Source organism: Mesoplodon mirus (genome assembly GCF_964341445.2).
Source record: "Mesoplodon mirus genome assembly, chromosome: 5".
In the NCBI taxonomy this organism is placed as follows: Eukaryota; Metazoa; Chordata; class Mammalia; order Artiodactyla; family Ziphiidae; genus Mesoplodon; species Mesoplodon mirus.
In genome coordinates this window covers 7278067-7294793 of record NC_138980.1, presented here as the reverse complement: position 1 = coordinate 7294793, position 16727 = coordinate 7278067, and the positions used below count along the sequence as shown (strand labels likewise).

Here is a 16727-nt window from a genome sequence, read left to right as displayed (position 1 = left end):
CATAGAGTGTTCTGCCTTTGTTTTCCTCTAAGAGTTTTATAGTGTCTGGCCCTACATTTAGGCCTTTAATCCATTTGAGTTTATTCTTGAGCATGGTGTTAGGGAGTGTTCTAATTTCATTCTTTTAGATGTAGCTGTCCAGTTTTCCCAGCACCACTTATTGAAGAGGCTGTCTTTTATCCATTGTATATTCTTGCCTCCTTTATCAAAGATAAGGTGACCATATGTGCATGGGTTTATCTCTGGGCTTTCTATCCTGTTCCATTGATCTATATTTCTGTTTTTGTGTCAGTACCATACTGTCTTAATTACTGTAGCTTTGTAGTATAGCCTGAAGTCAGGGAGCCTGATTGCTCCTGCTACGATTTTCTTTCTCAAGATTGCTTTGGCTATTTGGGGTCTTTTGTGTTTCCATACAAATTGTGAAATTTTTGGTTCTAGTTCTGTGAAAAGTGTCATTGGTAGTTTGATAGGGATTGCATTGAATCTGTAGATTGCTTTGGGTAGTAGAGTCATTTTCACAATATTGATTCTTCCAGTCCAGGAACATGGTATATCTCTCCATCTATTTGTATCATCTTTAATTTCTTTCATCAGTGTCTTATAATTTTCTGCATACAGGTCTTTTGTCTCCTTAGGTAGGTTTATTCCTAGGTATTTTTTTCTTTTTGTTGCAATGGTAAATGGGAGTGTTTCCTTAATTTCTCTTTCTGATTTTTCATCATTAGTTTATGGGAATGCAAGAGATTTCTGTGGATTAATTTTGTATCCTGCTACTTTACTAAATTCATTGATTAGCTCTAATAGTTTTCTGGTAGTATCTTTAGGATTCTCTATGTATAGTATCATGTCATCTGCAAACAGTGACAGCTTTACTTCTTCTTTTCCAATTTGGATTCCTTTTATTTCTTTTTCTTCTCTGATTGCTGTAGCTAAAACTTCCCAAACAATGTTGAATAATAGTGGTGAGAGTGGGCAACCTTGTCTTGTTTCTGGTCTTAGTGGAAATGGTTTCAGGTTTTCACCATTGAGGACGATGTTGGCTGTGGGCTTATCATATATGGCCTTTATTATGTTGAGGTAAGTTCCCTCTATGCCTACTTTCTGGAGGGTTTTTATCATAAACGGTTTTGAATTTTGTCGGAAGCTTTTTCTTCATCTATTGAGATGATCATATGGTTTTTATTCTTCAGTTTGTTAATATGGTGTATCACAATGATTGATTTGTGTATATTGAAGAATCCTTGCATTTCTGGGATAAACCCTACTTGATCATGGTGTATGATCCTTCTAATGTGCTGTTGGATTCTGTTTGCTAGTATTTTGCTGAGGATTTTTGTATCTCTGTTCATCAGTGATATTGGCCTGTAGTTTTCTTTCTTTGTGACCTGTTTGTCTGGTTTTGGTATCAGGGTTTATGGTTGCCTCGTAGGATGAGTTTTGGAGTGTTCCTCCCTCTGCTATATTTTGGAAGAGTTTGAGTAGGATAGGTGTTAGCTCTTCTCTAGATGTTTGATAGAATTCACCTGTGAAGCCATCTGATCCTGGGCTTTGTTTTTTGGAAGATTTTAAATCACAGTTTCAATTTCAGTGCTTGTGACTGGTCTGTTTATATTTTCTATTTCTTCCTGGTTCAGTCTCGGAAGGTTATGCATTTCTAAGAATTTGTCCATTTCTTCCAGGTTGTCCTTTATCTTGGCATATAGTTGCTTATAGTAATCTCTCATGATCCTTTGTATTTCTGCAGTGTCAGTTGTTAATTCTCCTTTTTCATTTCTAATTCTATTGAGTTGAGAGTTCTCCCTTTTTTTCTTGATGAGTCTGGCTAATGGTTTATCAATTTTGTTTAGCTTCTCAAAGAACCAGCTTTTAGTTTTATTGATTTTTGTTATCATTTCCTTCATTCTGTTTCATTTATTTCTGATCTGATCTTTATGATTTCTTTCCTTCTGCTAACTTTGGGGGGTTTTTTGCTCTTCTTTCTCTAATTGCTTTAGATGTAAGGTTAGGTTGTTTATTTGGGATGTTTCTTGTTTCTTTTTTTTTTCCACATATCATAAGCTCCTTTAATGAGAAGTGACTATAAAAATCCATTGAAATTAAAAAAAAACCACTTAGTCGTAGCCAATGAATTCCATATATTTCTACTTTTTCTTAATTACTTATCATATGTGTGTGGGGAACTCTCTTTTAATACCCCATGCTGTCTTTCCTTATATCAATTGTTACTCAGCCAGGAAAAAGGAATGAGCACAACAAACCCGTTTTCTATCTGAATAAGGATACTTCTGATGGCCTTTTCATTCCCATCAGTTAACAGAACTTCTTTGACATCTGCAGAAATAGCAACCATGAGCCCAGCCAAGCATGTCATGCCACCCCCTAGCTCACACACAGCAAGGTCCCTGAATACATCACTGTGCTTAAGGCAGTAGTAAGCCAAAACCTCTTCAGCCGGCCAGATGCAAATATTTCCTGTATTGTCAAAGCTGGTAAGAACATCTTCCACATTCAAAGATCCACTGTTATGCCTTACGAAAATACTGTATTCAGGATAGAAGATGCTTGTATATTGAACCCAGGCACCAACTTCCTCTTCAGTTTCCCTTTTTTGGGCTTCTGTTACTGAGAACAGATTAAATGATTCAAATCTTCTTACAGATACATGTCGTAGACAATCATCCAGGTGTTTTTGTTTCAGGACCTGCCGCAGGAGCTTCCACCGGGCAGCACCCAAGGGCGCCGAGACTGCGGGTCCCCGAGCGGCGCCACAGCTTGTCCGGCCCTCGCCCGCTGTGCGCTCAGCCTGGCCGGCCCGGGCGTCCGCGACTCGAGACTCCATCCGGCTGGAGCTGGCTATACCCAAGATACCGCCGCCACAGCTCCCCGCTGCCAGGACCTGCCTACTTCTTCCCTGTCAGGATCTGTGACGCCAGGGCTCCCTGTTTCTTGTTTCTTAAGGTAGGATTGTATTGCTATAAACTTCCCTCTTAGAACTGCTTTTGCTGCATCCCATAGATTTTGGGTCGTCGTGTTTTCATTGTCGTTTGTTTCTAGGTATTTTTTGATTTCCTCTTTGATTTCTTTAGTGATCTCTTCGTTATTAAGTAGTGTATTGTTTAGCCTCCATGTGTTTGTATTTTTTTAACAGATATTTTCCTGTAATTGATATCTAGGCTCATAGTGTTGTGGTCGGAAAAGATACTTGATATGATTTCAATTCTCTTAAGTTTACCACGGCTTGATTTGTGACCCAAGATGTGATCTATCCTGCAGAATGTTCCATGAGCACTTGAGAAGAGAATGTATTTTGTTGTTTTTGGATGGAATATCTTATAAATATCAAATAAGTCCATCTTGTTTAATGTTTCATTTAAAGTTTTTGTTTCCTTGTTTATTTTCATTTTGGATGATCTGTCCACTTGTGAAGGTGAGGTGTTAAAGCCCCCTAGTATGTTTGTGTTACTGTTGATTTCCCTTTTATGGCTGGTAGCATTTACCTTATGTATTGAGGTGCTCCTATGTTGCGTGCATAAATACTTACAATTGTTATATCTTCTTCTTGGATTGATCCCTTGATCATTATGTAGTGTCCTCCTTTGTCTCTTGAAATAGTCTTTGTTCTAAAGTCTATTTTGTCTGATATGAGAATTGCTACTCCAGCTTTCTTTTGATTTTCCCTTGCATGGAATGTCTTTTTCTATCCCCTCACTTTCAGTCTGTATGTGTCCCTAGGTCTGAAGTGGGTCTTTTGTAGACAGCATATATATGTGTCTTGTTTTTGTATCCATTCAGCCTGTCTATGTCTTTTGGTTGGAGCATTTAATCCATTTACATTTAAGGTAAATATCAATATGTATGTTCCTATTACCATATTCTTAATTGTTTTGGGTTTGTTATTGTAGGTGTTTTCCTTCTCTTGTGCTTCCTGCCTAGAGAAGTTCCTTTAGCATTTGTTGTAAAGCTGGTTTGGTGTTGCTGAATTCTCTTAGCTTTTGCTTGTCTGTAAAGATTTTAATTTCTCCATCAAATCTGAATGAGATCCTTGCTGGGTAGAGTAATCTTGGTTGTAGGTTTTTCCCTTTCATCACTTTAAATATGTTCTGCCACTCCCTCCTGGCTTGCAGAGTTTCTGCTGAAAGGTTAGCTGTTAACCTTATGGGGATTCCCTTATGTGTTATTTCTTGTTTTTCCTTTGCTTCTTTTAATATTTTTTCTTTGTATTTAATTTTTGATAGTTTGATTAATATGTGTGTTGGCGTGTTTCTCCTTGGATTTATCCTGTATGAGACTCTCTGTGCTTTCTGGACAGGATTAACTATTTCCTTTCCCATATTAGGGAAGTTATCAACTATAATCTCTTCAAATATTTTCTCAGTCCCTTTCTTTTTCTCTTCATCTTCTGGGACCCCCATAATTCAAATGTTGGTGCATTTAATGTTGTCCCAGAGGTTTTTGCGACTGTCCTCTATTCTTTTCATTCTTTTTCTTTATTCTGATCTGCAGTAGTTATTTCCACTATTTTATCTTCCAGGTCACTTATCTGTTCTTCTGCCTCCATTATTCTGCTACTGATCCCTTCTAGAGAATGTTTAATTTCATTTATTGTGTTGTTCATCATTGTTTGTTTGCTCTTTAGTTCTTCTAGGTCCTTGTTAAACATTTCTTGTATTTTCTCTGTTCTGTTTCTAAAATTTTGGATCATCTTTACTATCATTCCTCTGAATTCTTTTTCAGATAGACTGCCTATTTCCTCTTTATTTGTTTGGTCTGGTGGGTTTTTACCTTGCTCCTTCATCTGCTGTGTGTTTTTCTTTTTTCTCATTTTGCTTAACTTACTGTGTTTGGAGTCTCCTTCTCGCAGGCTGTGGGTTCATAGTTTCCGTTTTTTCTGGTGTCTGCCCCCTGTGGGTAAGCTTGGTTTAGTGGGTTGTGTAGGCTTCCTGGTTGAGGGGACGTGCCTGTGTTCTGGTGCATGAGGCTAGATCTTGTCTTTCTGGTGGGCAGGTCTGTGTCTGGTGGTTTGTTTTGCGGTGTTTGTGACCTTATTATGATTTTAGGCAGTCTCTCTGCTAATGGGTGGTGTTGTGTTACTGTCTTGATTGTTGGTTGGCAGCTTGCTGGTCGTTGAGTGGAGCTGCGTCTTGGTGTTATGATGGAAATGTCTGGGAGATTTTCACCGTGTGATATTAGTGGAGCTGGGAGGTCTCTGGGGGACCAGTGTCCTGAACTTGGCTCTCCCACCTTAGAGGCACAGCCCTGACTCCCAGCTGGAGCACCTAGACCCTGTCTTCCACGTGGTTCAGAATAAAAGGGAGAAAGAAAGAAAGAAAAAACTAAACTAAAATAAAATATAGTTATTAAGATAAAAACTAAAAATAATTCTTGAAAATAAAAAATTTGCAAATTAGTTAAACAAAAGAAAGAAAGAAGAGAGCAACCAAAGTAAAAAACACATCCACCTATGATAACAAGTCCTAAAAACTATAGTAAAAAAACGAAAAGAAAAACAAAAAAACAGACAGACAGAACCCTAGGATAAATGGTAAAAGCAAAGCTATACAGACAAAATCAAACACAGAAGCATACACATACACACTTAGAAAAAGAGAAAAAGGAAAAAATATATATATTGCTGTTCCCAAAGTCCACCGCCTCAATTTGGGATGATTCATTGTCTGTTCAGGTATTCTGCAGATGCAGGGTACATGAAGTTGACTGTGGAGATTTAATCCGCTGCTCCTGAGGCTGCTGGGAGAGATTTCCCTTTCTCTTCTTTGTTCGCACAGCTCCTGGGTTTCAGCTTTGGATTTGTCCTCGCCTCTGCATGTAGGTCACCTGAGGGCTTCTGTTCTTCGCTCAGACAGGACGGGGTTAAAGTAGCCGCTGATTAGGGAGCTCTGGCTCACTCAGGCCAGTGGGCGGGTGGAGGGAGGGGTATCAAATGCCTGCGAGCCTGTGGCAGCAGAGGCCAGCGTGACGTTGCAACAACCTGAGGTGTGCTGTCTGTTCTCCCAGGGAAGTTGTCCCTGGATCACAGGACCCTGGCAATGGCGGGTTGCCCAGGCTCCAGGGAGGGGATGTGTGGATAGTGACCTGTGCCTGCACACAGGCTTCTTGGTGGCTGCAGCAGCAGCCTTAGCATCTCATGCCCGTTTCTGTGGTCCATGCTGATAGCTGCGGCTGACGCCCCTCTCTGGAGCTTGTTTAGGTGGCGCTCTGAATGCCCTCTCCTTGTGCACTGCAAAGCAAAGATGCAAGAAAAAGTCTCTTGCCTCTTCGGCAGCTGCAGTCTTTTTCCCAGACTCCCTCCCGGCTAGCTGTGACGCACTGGCCCCCTTCAGATTGTGTTCACACAGCCAACCCCAGGCCTCTCCCTGGGATCTGAACTCCAAAGCCCGAGCCTCAGCCCCCATCCCCCTCCTGTGGGGGTGGGTGAGCAGACAAGCCTCTCGGGGTGGTGAGTGCAGGTTGGCACCTATCCTACGTGCGGGCGGGAGTCTCTCCGCTTTGCCCTCCGCACCCCTGTTGCTGTGCTCTCCTCCGCGGCTGCGAAGCTCCCCGTCTCCGCCACCCACAGTCTCAGCGCGCCAAGGGCCTTCCTAGTGTGGAAACCTTTCCTCCTTAACAGATCCCTCCCACTGGTGCAGGTCCCGTCCTTATTCTTTTGTCTCTGTTTTTTCTTTTTCTTTTGCCCTACCCAGGTACGTGGGGAGTTTCTTGCCTTTTGGGAGGTCTGTGGTCTTCTGCCAGCATTCAGTAGGTGTTCTGTAGGGGTTGTTCTACATGTAGATGTATTTCTGATGTATTTGTGGAGAGGAAGGTTATCTCCACATCTTACTCTTCCACCATCTTGAAGCTCCTCTCTATTTTTTATTTAAAAATTTTTTTATTTTATTTTATTTTTGGCTGCGTTGGGTCTTTGTTGCTCTGTGGGGGCTTTCTCTAGTTGTGACGATCGGGGGCTACTCTTTGTTGCGTTGTGAAGGCTTCTCATTGCAGTGGCTTCTCTTGTTGAGGAGCACGGGCTCTAGGCTTGCGGGCTTCAGTTGTGGCTCATGGGTTTTAGAGCTCAGGCTTAGTAGTTGTGGCACATGGGCTTAGTTATTCCATGGTATGTGGGATCTTCCCATACCAGAGCTCAAACCTGCGTGCCCTGCATTGGCAGGCGAATTCTTAACTACTGCACTACCAGGGAAGCCCTTAAAAATTTTTTTTTTAATTTTTTAAATTGAAGTATATTTGATTTATAATGTGCCAATGTCTGCTGTATAACAAAGTGACTCAGTTATACACATATAGACATTCTTTTTTTAAATATTCTTTTCCATTATGATTTATCACAGGATACTGAATATAGTTCCCTGTGCTATACAGTAAGACCTTGTTGTTTATCCATGCTGTATATAGTAGTTTGCATCTGCTAATCGCAAACTCCCAATCCATCCCTCCCCAACCCCTCGCCCACTTGGCAACCATGAGTTTGTTCTCCACAGACAAATACCATCTTAACAGGGGAAGGGGAGGTGGGGAATTGTAGGCCCCTTAAAGGATGGTTAATGGTATTAAGAAAGATGAATCGCCCTTAGAAGAATAGATGGGAGGTATGATAGTTTGTGAGTAATTTTGTCCAGGTGTGGTGTCTACTGCTACTCTCCTCTCCTGTGATAAGAGTCAGTCTTCTTTCAGTCTGAGTCTGAAGGCAGGAAAGAACCTATGTCCCAGCTCAAGACAGTCAGGCAGGAAGAATTCTCTCTTACTTGTGAAAGGACCAGGCTTTTTGTTCTATTCAGGCTTTCAGTTGATTGGATAGGGCTCATTCAAATTAGAAAGAGCATTCTGCTTTGCTCGGTCTGCTGATTCAAATTCTAATCCCACTCAGAAACATCCTCACCAACACACCCAGAATAATGTTTGACCAAATGTCTGGGCACCTTGTGGCCCAGTCAAGTTGACACATAAAATTGCTCATGCCACCATTCTACTATCTGCCTAAGGCTAGTCTCCTTACATGAGGTTTCCTGTCTGAGAACCTGCCTCTTCTCTAGGGAACTGAAACCAGAAAGATCTTCACCTGAGGTCATGACTCTGCATACTTCATGAGGACAAGGCCTTATCTTAGCAGAGATGGACTAAAGAGCTTACCCCCAAGGAGGACCCTTTCTTTGCATCCTTCTACTCTCATTTATCCAGATTCACCACTCTCTTTCCTTCCCCTTAGCAACCCCTCATCTATTACTTCTTGATCCCTAACTTCTGACCCTGTGTGCCTGGACTCAGGGACTAATTCTCTACGAGGCATCTAATAACCCAATTATGTCCCCATCCAAAATATCTATATTTAAACCATGACCTTCATTATCTTATCCTAAAGATACCCAAAGACTTTTCAACTCAAATCACATTCAAATTAATTCAAATTCCTGTGACACTAATGACACAACTTGTCTGAGGTCCTCCTTCCCAAAATCGGTATTTCAACACCAACAGAAAATAAACTGGAAAAGAATGGAAAAAAAAAAAAAAAGACTCAATCTTCCCTTGTTGATAAAACTCCTGGGTAGAGGATTTATGACAATTGAGTTCCCTTTGGAGGATCTATCTTTAGCCAGATAAAGGGAGTTCAGAGAAAGCCTCTCCCTGCATTTGCTATTTTTCAAGTGCCTATAAGCTCAAAATAATCAATACACCAAAGCGGCATATTTCATATCTTGGGGTAGCATGTCCTGAACCCCTACAGCCATATTTTGCGGTGCCATATTTTGCTACCCTTCCCATGTCTTAAGGCACAGAGCAGGGTGGAAAAGGAAGGAGAGTGAACCTGAAAGGACAAAGGGAAGATATCAAAATGTATCTACTGTCAACTTTATCTTATAACTGACCACCTTGTCTAAAATGGACCTTCTGCTTCATCTCTCTCCCCTCACGTTACTCTCTACCACATCATTGGTTATCTCCTCCATATCACTTACTCCAATGGGGGTACATATCTCTCCTATTCATTTGTATATTTTGTATTTGTAGGACTCCTTTCACTAATAAGTTTCTAAGAGCAGGGACTTTTGTTGTTGTGATCGCTGCTCTGGCTGTCATCTTCTTTTCCTTTAGGTACCTGGAGAGATTGTACTTCCCTGCCCCCATTATGGTTGGTTGGTACTGAAACCATGTAACTCAGATTGGAACTTGAACCCATGTGCTGGGACTCGAACCTGGCCTAAAGCCAGATTGGGTCTTGAACCCAAGGTCTTTTAATTGAGATCACACACATGGTCTCAGGACTTAATGAAACTCAGGCTCTTTTTTTTTTTTTTTTTTCCTGCTGTAATTTATTTATTTCTAGCCATAGGTTTACTTGTAGGGTTCTCATAAGCCATGCAGTAAGTGGTTTATAAATAAAGTCAGTCTGTTCTAGTGTCATTACATTAAGAGACAGAATTGCTGGATTTTTTTCATTCTGTGAAAAGCTCACATCTTGAGAATCCATGTTTGATATTATTATGGTACACCTGAGATGTATCTTGCTCCAATTAACATTATCATGCTAGTCATTATAAAAAAACCCAAGGGCAGACTAGAGAACGTAGTAGGTTCACTCCTTTCAGGAGGCTGTGTCGTAACCCAACCCATTGACTTCATCACAGCTTTCTTCCATGTAGAATAACGACTTTCACTTTCTGTGGCTTTTATCTGTGGTTCAAACCGTTCCATCACGACCATGGACAAATCCTCAGGTTTAAGACTCCAAACGTCTACCCCTTCTGCAGCTCCTGCTGCCATGGCAGCTCCCAGGGCAGTTGTTTCAGGGATGGAGGCTTTTATTACTGGAATATGCAGAATGTCTGCTTGCAGTTGCATAAGAACTTTGTTGTTGGTCATTTCTCCATCCACCTGCAAATGACTGAGTGGAATTCCACAGTCCTGGTTCATGGCATCCAAAATCTCTCGGGTTTGGAAACAAATAGCTTCTAATGCAGCAAAAGCAATATGACTTTTATTGGTGAACTGAGTGAGACCGCAGATTATCCCTCTTGCAGTGGGCTCCCAATAAGGTGCGTATAACCCTGAAAAGGCTGGGATGAAGCAGCAGCCATAAGAAGTACCTACTTCCTTAGCAAGTTTTTCACTTTCTTCTGAGGTCTTTATAATTCCAAGATTGTCTCTCAGCCAGCGAATAACGGCACCGGCTGTAGCAACAGAACCTTCCAATGCATAACATACTGGCTTGTCTTTGCCTAGCTTGTAAGCCACTGTGGTCAGGAGGCCGTGTTCAGAAAATACACACCTATGACCTGTATTACATAGTAAGAAACAGCCTGTTCCATACGTGTTTTTGGCTTGTCCTTCCTGGAAGCACATTTGTCCTACTAATGCAGCAGACTGGTCCCCCAAACATCCAGATATTGGCACACCTTCCAAGGCCCCAGTTTTCATTCGGCCATAGATCTCAGAAGAACTCCAGACATTTGGAAGAATGTCCATTGGAATTTCAAAAAAGTTACACAGCTCTTTATCCCATTCTAAAGAATGGATATTGAAGAGCATTGTCCTACTTGCATTTGTTACATCTGTGCAATGGATACCTCCATTAACTCCTCCTGTCAGACTCCAGATAAGCCATGAATCAATGGTACCAAAAAGAGCTCTACCTTCTTCAACAGCCTTTTGAACTTTTCTCACATTGTCAAGAATCCAACGAAGTTTTACTGCACTGAAGTAAGTGCTAAGTGGAAGGCCTGTCTTGGACTTGACGAAGTTATTATTTCCTGGAATTTTTTTGCTAAGAGTCTCAACAGTAGACTGGGTTCTTAGATCAAGCCACACCACAGCATTGTAGAGCGGCTCTCCAGTTAATTTGTCCCAGAGAACAGTGGTTTCCCTCTGATTGCTGACACCAATAGCTTTTATGTTGGATATATCAATGCTGAGTTCTTGAAGTTTCTCACATGTCTTCTCTATACATTCATAAACTGAATGAAGAATTTCCTTAGGGTCTTGTTCTACCCATCCTTCTTTTGGGAACTCTTGGGTTAATTCCACTTGATGGTGACTAAGTAGTTCCGCTGTTTTTGAGTCGAAAACCATAAACTGAGTGGAGTCAGTACCCTGGACCACAGCCCCCACCAATGGCTCCACAGCTGCCATCTTCGGAGCCGCCATGAAACCTGCAGTTGGGCTCAGCTGCTCCGGTGCTTAGCAGCTCTGGGGCCGTTTCCCCGGTGATGGAGGTGTTGGTGGGGGTGGGGCGTCAGGATCATAATGCATCAGGATCATAATGCGTGCAGGCTCAGTAACTGGCTAGGCTGAACGTGAACTCGCTGGGGCACGCTTTGTCCTCTAACCAGTGCTGCATCTTTTCACCCCACTCCTTTGGCTCGCGCTCCACCCCCAACCACTCAATTATCTTTTAAGGAGATTTAAGCTTAAAAAAAAATCATATATTTACCAACGTAATTATTGTTACTTGTGCTCTTCATTGTGTTGTGTGGATCCACATTTCAGTTATCGTGTTCTTTCTGCCTGTAAGATTTCCCCTAATATTTCTTGTAGTGTGGTCTGTTGGAAATGAATTTTTACAACTTTTGAACATCTGAAAAGTATTTCATCTACTATTTAAAGATATTTTCTCTGGATATAGAATTCTTATTAACTTTTTTTCCCTTAAATTTCAGTGCCTTGAAACTAACTTTTTTTCCCTTAAATTTCAGTGCCTTGAAACTGTTGCTCCACCCTCTTCTCTCGTGTTGTTTCAGGTGTGAACTTCACTGTCAAACTTATTTTTTAAATGTCTGTTTTTCTCTCACTGTCTTTAAGATTTTTTTTCCTTTATCAATGGTTTTGGTCAGTTTTATGATGATATTACTTGGTGTAGTTTTCTAATTTTCTGTGCTTGGGGCTCATGGAGCTACTTGGGTCTGTGGGTTTATGGATTTCATCAAATTTGGAAAACTTTGGGCCATGATTTCTTTTTTTTTAATTAGTTTCTGCTTTATAACAAAGCGAATCAGTCATACATATACATCTGTTCCCACATCCCTTCCCTCATGCATCTCCCTCCCTCCCACCCTCCCTATCCCACCCCTCCAGGCAGTCACAAAGCACCGAGCTGATCTCCCTGTGCTCTGCGGCTGCTTCCCACTATCTATCTACCTTACGTTTGGTAGTGTATATATGTCCATGCCTCTCTTTCGCTTTGTCACAGCTTACCCTTACCCCTCCCCATATCCTCAAGTCCATTCTTAAGTAGGTCTGTGTCTTTATTCCCGTTTTACCCCTAGGTTCTTCATGACATTTTTTTTTAATTCCATATATATGTGTTAGCATACGGTATTTGTCTTTCTCTTTCTGACTTACTTCACTCTGTATGACAGAATCTAGGTCTATCCACCTCATTACAAATAGCTCAGTTTCGTTTCTTTTTATGGCTGAGTAATACTCCATTGTATATATGTGCCACATCTTCTTTATCCATTCATCCGATGATGGACACTTAGGTTGTTTCCAGCTCCGGGCTATTGTGAATAGAGCTGCAATGATCATTTTGGTACATGTCTCTTTTTGAATTATGGTTTTCTCAGGGTATATGCCTAGTAGTGGGATTGCTGGGTCATATGGTAGTTCTATTTTTAGTTTTTTAAGGAACCTCCATACTGTTCTCCATAGTGGCTGTACCAATTCACATTCCCACCAGCAGTGCAAGAGTGTTCCCTTTTCTCCACACCCTCTCCAGCATTTATTGTTTCTAGATTTCTTGATGATGGCCATTCTGACTGGTGTGAGATGATATCTCATTGTAGTTTTGATTTGCATTTCTCTAATGATTAATGATGTTGAGCATTCTTTCATGTGTTTGTTGGCAGTCTGTATATCTTCTTTGGAGAAATGCCTATTTAAGTCTTCTGCCCATTTTGGGATTGGGTTGTTTGTTTTTTTGCTATTGAGCTGCATGAGCTGCTTATACATTTTGGAGATTAATCCTTTGTCAGTTGCTTCATTTGCAAATATTTTCTCCCATTCTGAGGGCTGTCTTTTGGTCTTGTTTATGGTTTCCTTTGCTGTGCAAAAGCTTTTAAGTTTCATTGGGTCCCATTTGTTTATCTTTGTTTTTATTTCCATTTCTCTAGGAGGTGGGTCCAAAAGGATCTTGCTGTGATTTATGTCATAGAGTGTTCTGCCTATGTTTTCCTCTAAGAGTTTGATAGTTTCTGGCCTTACATTTAGGTCTTTAATCCATTTTGAGCTTATTTTTGTGTATGGTGTTAGGGAATGATCTAATCTCATACTTTTACATGTCCCTGTCCAGTTTTCCCAGCACCACTTATTGAAGAGGCTGTCCTTTCTCCACTGTACATTCCTGCCTCCTTTTTCAAAGATAAGTTGACCATATGTGCGTGGGTTTATCTCTGGGCTCTCTATCCTGTTCCATTGATCTATCTTTCTGTTTTTGTGCCAGTACCACACTGTCTTGATTACTGTAGCTTTGTAGTATAGTCTGAAGTCAGGGAGCCTGATTCCTCCAGCTCCATTTTTCTTTCTCAAGATTGCTTTGGCTATTCGGGGTCTTTTGTTTTTCCAAACAAATTTTGAAATTTTTGATTCTAGTTCTGTGAAAAATGCCAGTGGTAGTTTGATAGGGATTGCATTGAATCTGTAGATTGCTTTGGGTAGTAGAGTCATTTTCACAATATTGATTCTTCCAATCTAGGAGCATGGTATATTTCTCCATCTATTTGTATCATCTTTCTTTCATCAGTGTCTTATAATTTTCTGCATACAGGTCTTTTGTCTCCTTAAGTAGGTTTATTCCTAGATATTTTATTCTTTTTGTTGCAGTGGTAAATGGGAGTGTTTTCTTGATTTCATTTTCAGATTTTTCATTAGTGTACAGGAATGCCAGAGATTTCTGTGCATTAATTTTGTATCCTGCTACTTTACCAAATTCATTGATTAGCTCTAGTAGTTTTCTGGTAGCATCTTTAGGATTCTCTATGTATAGTATCATGTCATCTGCAAACAGTGACAGCTTTACTTCTTCTTTTCCAATTTGGATTCCTTTTATTTCCTTTTCTTCTCTGATTGCTGTGGCTAAAACTTCCAAAACTATGTTGAATAAGAGTGGTGAGAGTGGGCAGCCTTGTCTTGTTCCTGATCTTAGTGGAAATGGTTTCAGTTTTTCACCATTGAGGACAATGCTGGCTGTGGGTTTGTCATATATGGCCTTTATTATGTTGAGGAAAGTTCCCTCTATGCCTACTTTCTGCAGGGTTTTTATCATAAATGGGTGTTGAATTTTGTCGAAAGCTTTCTCTGCATCGATTGAGATGATCATATGGTTTTTCTCCTTCAATTTGTTAATATGGTGTATCACATTGATTGATTTGCGTATATTGAAGAATCCTTGCATTCCTGGAATAAACCCCACTTGATCATGGTGTATGATCCTTTTAATGTGCTGTTGGATTCTGTTTGCTAGTATTTTGTTGAGGATTTTTGCATCTCTGTTCATCAGTGATATTGGCCTGTAGTTTTCTTTCTTTGTGACATCCTTGCCTGGTTTTGGTATCAAGGTGATGGTGGCCTTGTAGAATGAGTTTGGGAGTGTTCCTTCCTCTGAAATTGTTTGGAAGAGTTTGAGAAGGATGGGTATTAGCTCTTCTCTAAATCTTTGATAGAATTCGCCTGTGAAGCCATCTGGTCCTGGGCTTTTGTTTGTTGTAAGATTTTTAATCACAGTTTCAATTTCAGTGCTTGTGATTGGTCTATTCATATTTTCTATTTCTTCCTGATTCAGTCTTGGCAGGTTGTGCATTTCTAAGAATTTGTCCATTTCTTCCAGGTTGTCCATTTTATTGGCATAGAGTTTCTTGTAGTAATCTCTCATGATCTTTTGTATTTCTGCAGTGTCAGTTGTTACTTCTTTTTCATTTCTAATTCTATTGATTTGAGTCTTCTCCCTTTTTTTCTTGATGAATCTGCCTAATGGTTTGTCAATTTTGTTTATCTTCTCAAAGAACCAGCTTTTAGCTTTATTGATCTTTGCTATCGTTTCCTTCATTTCTTTTTCATTTATTTCTGATCTGATCTTTATGATCTCTTTCCTTCTGCTAGCTTTGGGGGTTTTTTGTTCTTCTTTCTCTAATTGCTTTAGGTGCAGGGTCAGGTTGTTTACTTGAGATGTTTCCTGTTTCTTAAGGTGGGATTGTATTGCTATAAACTTCCCCCTTAGAACTGCTTTTGCTGCGTCCCATAGGTTTTTGGTCATCGTGTCTCCACTGTCATTTGTTTCTAGGTATTTTTTAATTTCCTCTTCGATTTCTTCAGTGATCACTTCGTTATTAAGTAGTGTATTGTTTAGCCTCCATGTGTTTGTATTTTTTACAGATCTTTTACTGTAATTGATGTCTAGTCTCATAGCATTGTGGTCGGAAAAGATACTTGATACAATTTCAATTTTCTTAAATTTACCAAGGCTTGATTTGTGATCCAAGATATGATCTATCCTGCAGAATGTTCCATGAGCAGTTGAGAAAAATGTGTATTCTGTTGTTTTTGGATGGAATGTCCTATAAATATCAATTAAGTCCATCTTGTTTAATGTATCATTGAAAGCTTGTGTTTCCTTATTTATTTTCATTTTGGATGATCTGTCCATTGGTGAAAGTGGGGTGTTAAAGTCCCCTACTATGATTGTGTTACTGTCGATTTCCCCTTTTATGGCTGTTAGTATTTGCCTTATGTATTGAGGTGCTCCTATGTTGGGTGCATAAATATTTACATTTGTTATATCTTCTTCTTGGATCGATCCCTTTATCGTTATGTAGTGTCCTTCTTTGTCTCTTCTAATAGTCTTTATTTTAAAGTCTATTTTGTCTGATATAAGTATTGCTACTCCAGCTTTCTTTTGATTTCCATTTGCATGGAATATCTTTTTCCATCCCCTTACTTTCAATCTGTATGTGTCTCTAGGTCTGAAGTGGGTCTCTTGTAGACAGCATATATATGGGTCTTGTTTTTGTATCCATTCAGCCACTCTGTGTCTTTTGGTGGGAGCATTTAGTCCATTTACATTTAAGGTAATTATCGATATGTATGTTCCTATTCCCATTTCCTTAATTGCTTTGGGTTCGTTATTGTAGGTATATTCCTTCTGTTGTGTTTCTTGCCTAGAGAAGTTCCTTTAGCATTTTTTGTAAAGCTGGTTTGGTGGTGCTGAACTCTCTCAGCTTTTGCTTGTCTGTAAAGGTTTTAATTTCTCCATCAAATCTGAATGAGATCCTTGCTGGGTAGAGTAGTCTTGGTTGCAGGTTTCTCTCCTTCATCACTTTAATTATGTCCTGCCACTCCCTTCTGGCTTGTAGAGTTTTTGCTGAGAGATCAGCTGTTAACCTGATGGGGATTCCCTTGTGTGTTATTTGTTGTTTTTCCCTTGCTGCTTTTAATATGATTTCTTTGTGTTTAATTTTTGACAGTTTGATTAATATGTGTCTTGGCGTATTTCTCCTTGGATTTATTCTGTATGGGACTCTCTGTGCCTCCTGGACTTGATTAACTATTTCCTTTCCCATATTAGGGAAGTTTTCAACTATAATCTCTTCAAATATTTTCTCCGTCCCTTTCTTTTTCTCTTCTTCTTCTGGAACCCCTATAATTCGAATGTTGGTGCGTTTAATGTTGTCCCAGAGGTCTCTGAGACTGTCCTCTGTTCTTTTCATTCTTTTTTCTTTATTTTG

The 16727-nt window shown here is 40.2% G+C and overlaps 3 protein-coding genes across 4 annotated transcripts in view; 1 reads left to right on the top strand and 2 right to left on the bottom strand.

Moving 5' to 3' along the window:
- Positions 1–1820: 1820 nt before the first annotated feature.
- LOC309805470 (calmodulin-lysine N-methyltransferase-like) lies at positions 1821–2843 on the bottom strand. The gene has a single exon (XM_082623372.1). It carries the CDS (start codon positions 2840–2842, stop codon positions 2219–2221), a length of 624 nt encoding a protein of 207 aa, XP_082479498.1. The 5' UTR covers position 2843; the 3' UTR covers positions 1821–2218.
- Positions 2844–2878: 35 nt separating this feature from the next.
- LOC309805471 (uncharacterized protein) overlaps positions 2879–16727 on the top strand; it is a 142990-nt gene continuing 129141 nt past the window's right edge. For both annotated transcript variants that reach the window (XM_082623375.1, XM_082623373.1), the window contains exon 1: positions 2879–2961. The gene's annotated coding sequence lies outside the window, so the exon portion shown is untranslated. The remainder of the gene's footprint in view (positions 2962–16727) is intronic.
- Positions 9496–11157, bottom strand: LOC309803855 (glycerol kinase 2-like; the record flags this gene model as incomplete). The annotated part of the gene is made up of 1 exon (XM_082620695.1): positions 9496–11157. One exon carries the CDS (start codon positions 11155–11157, stop codon positions 9496–9498), a length of 1662 nt encoding a protein of 553 aa, XP_082476821.1.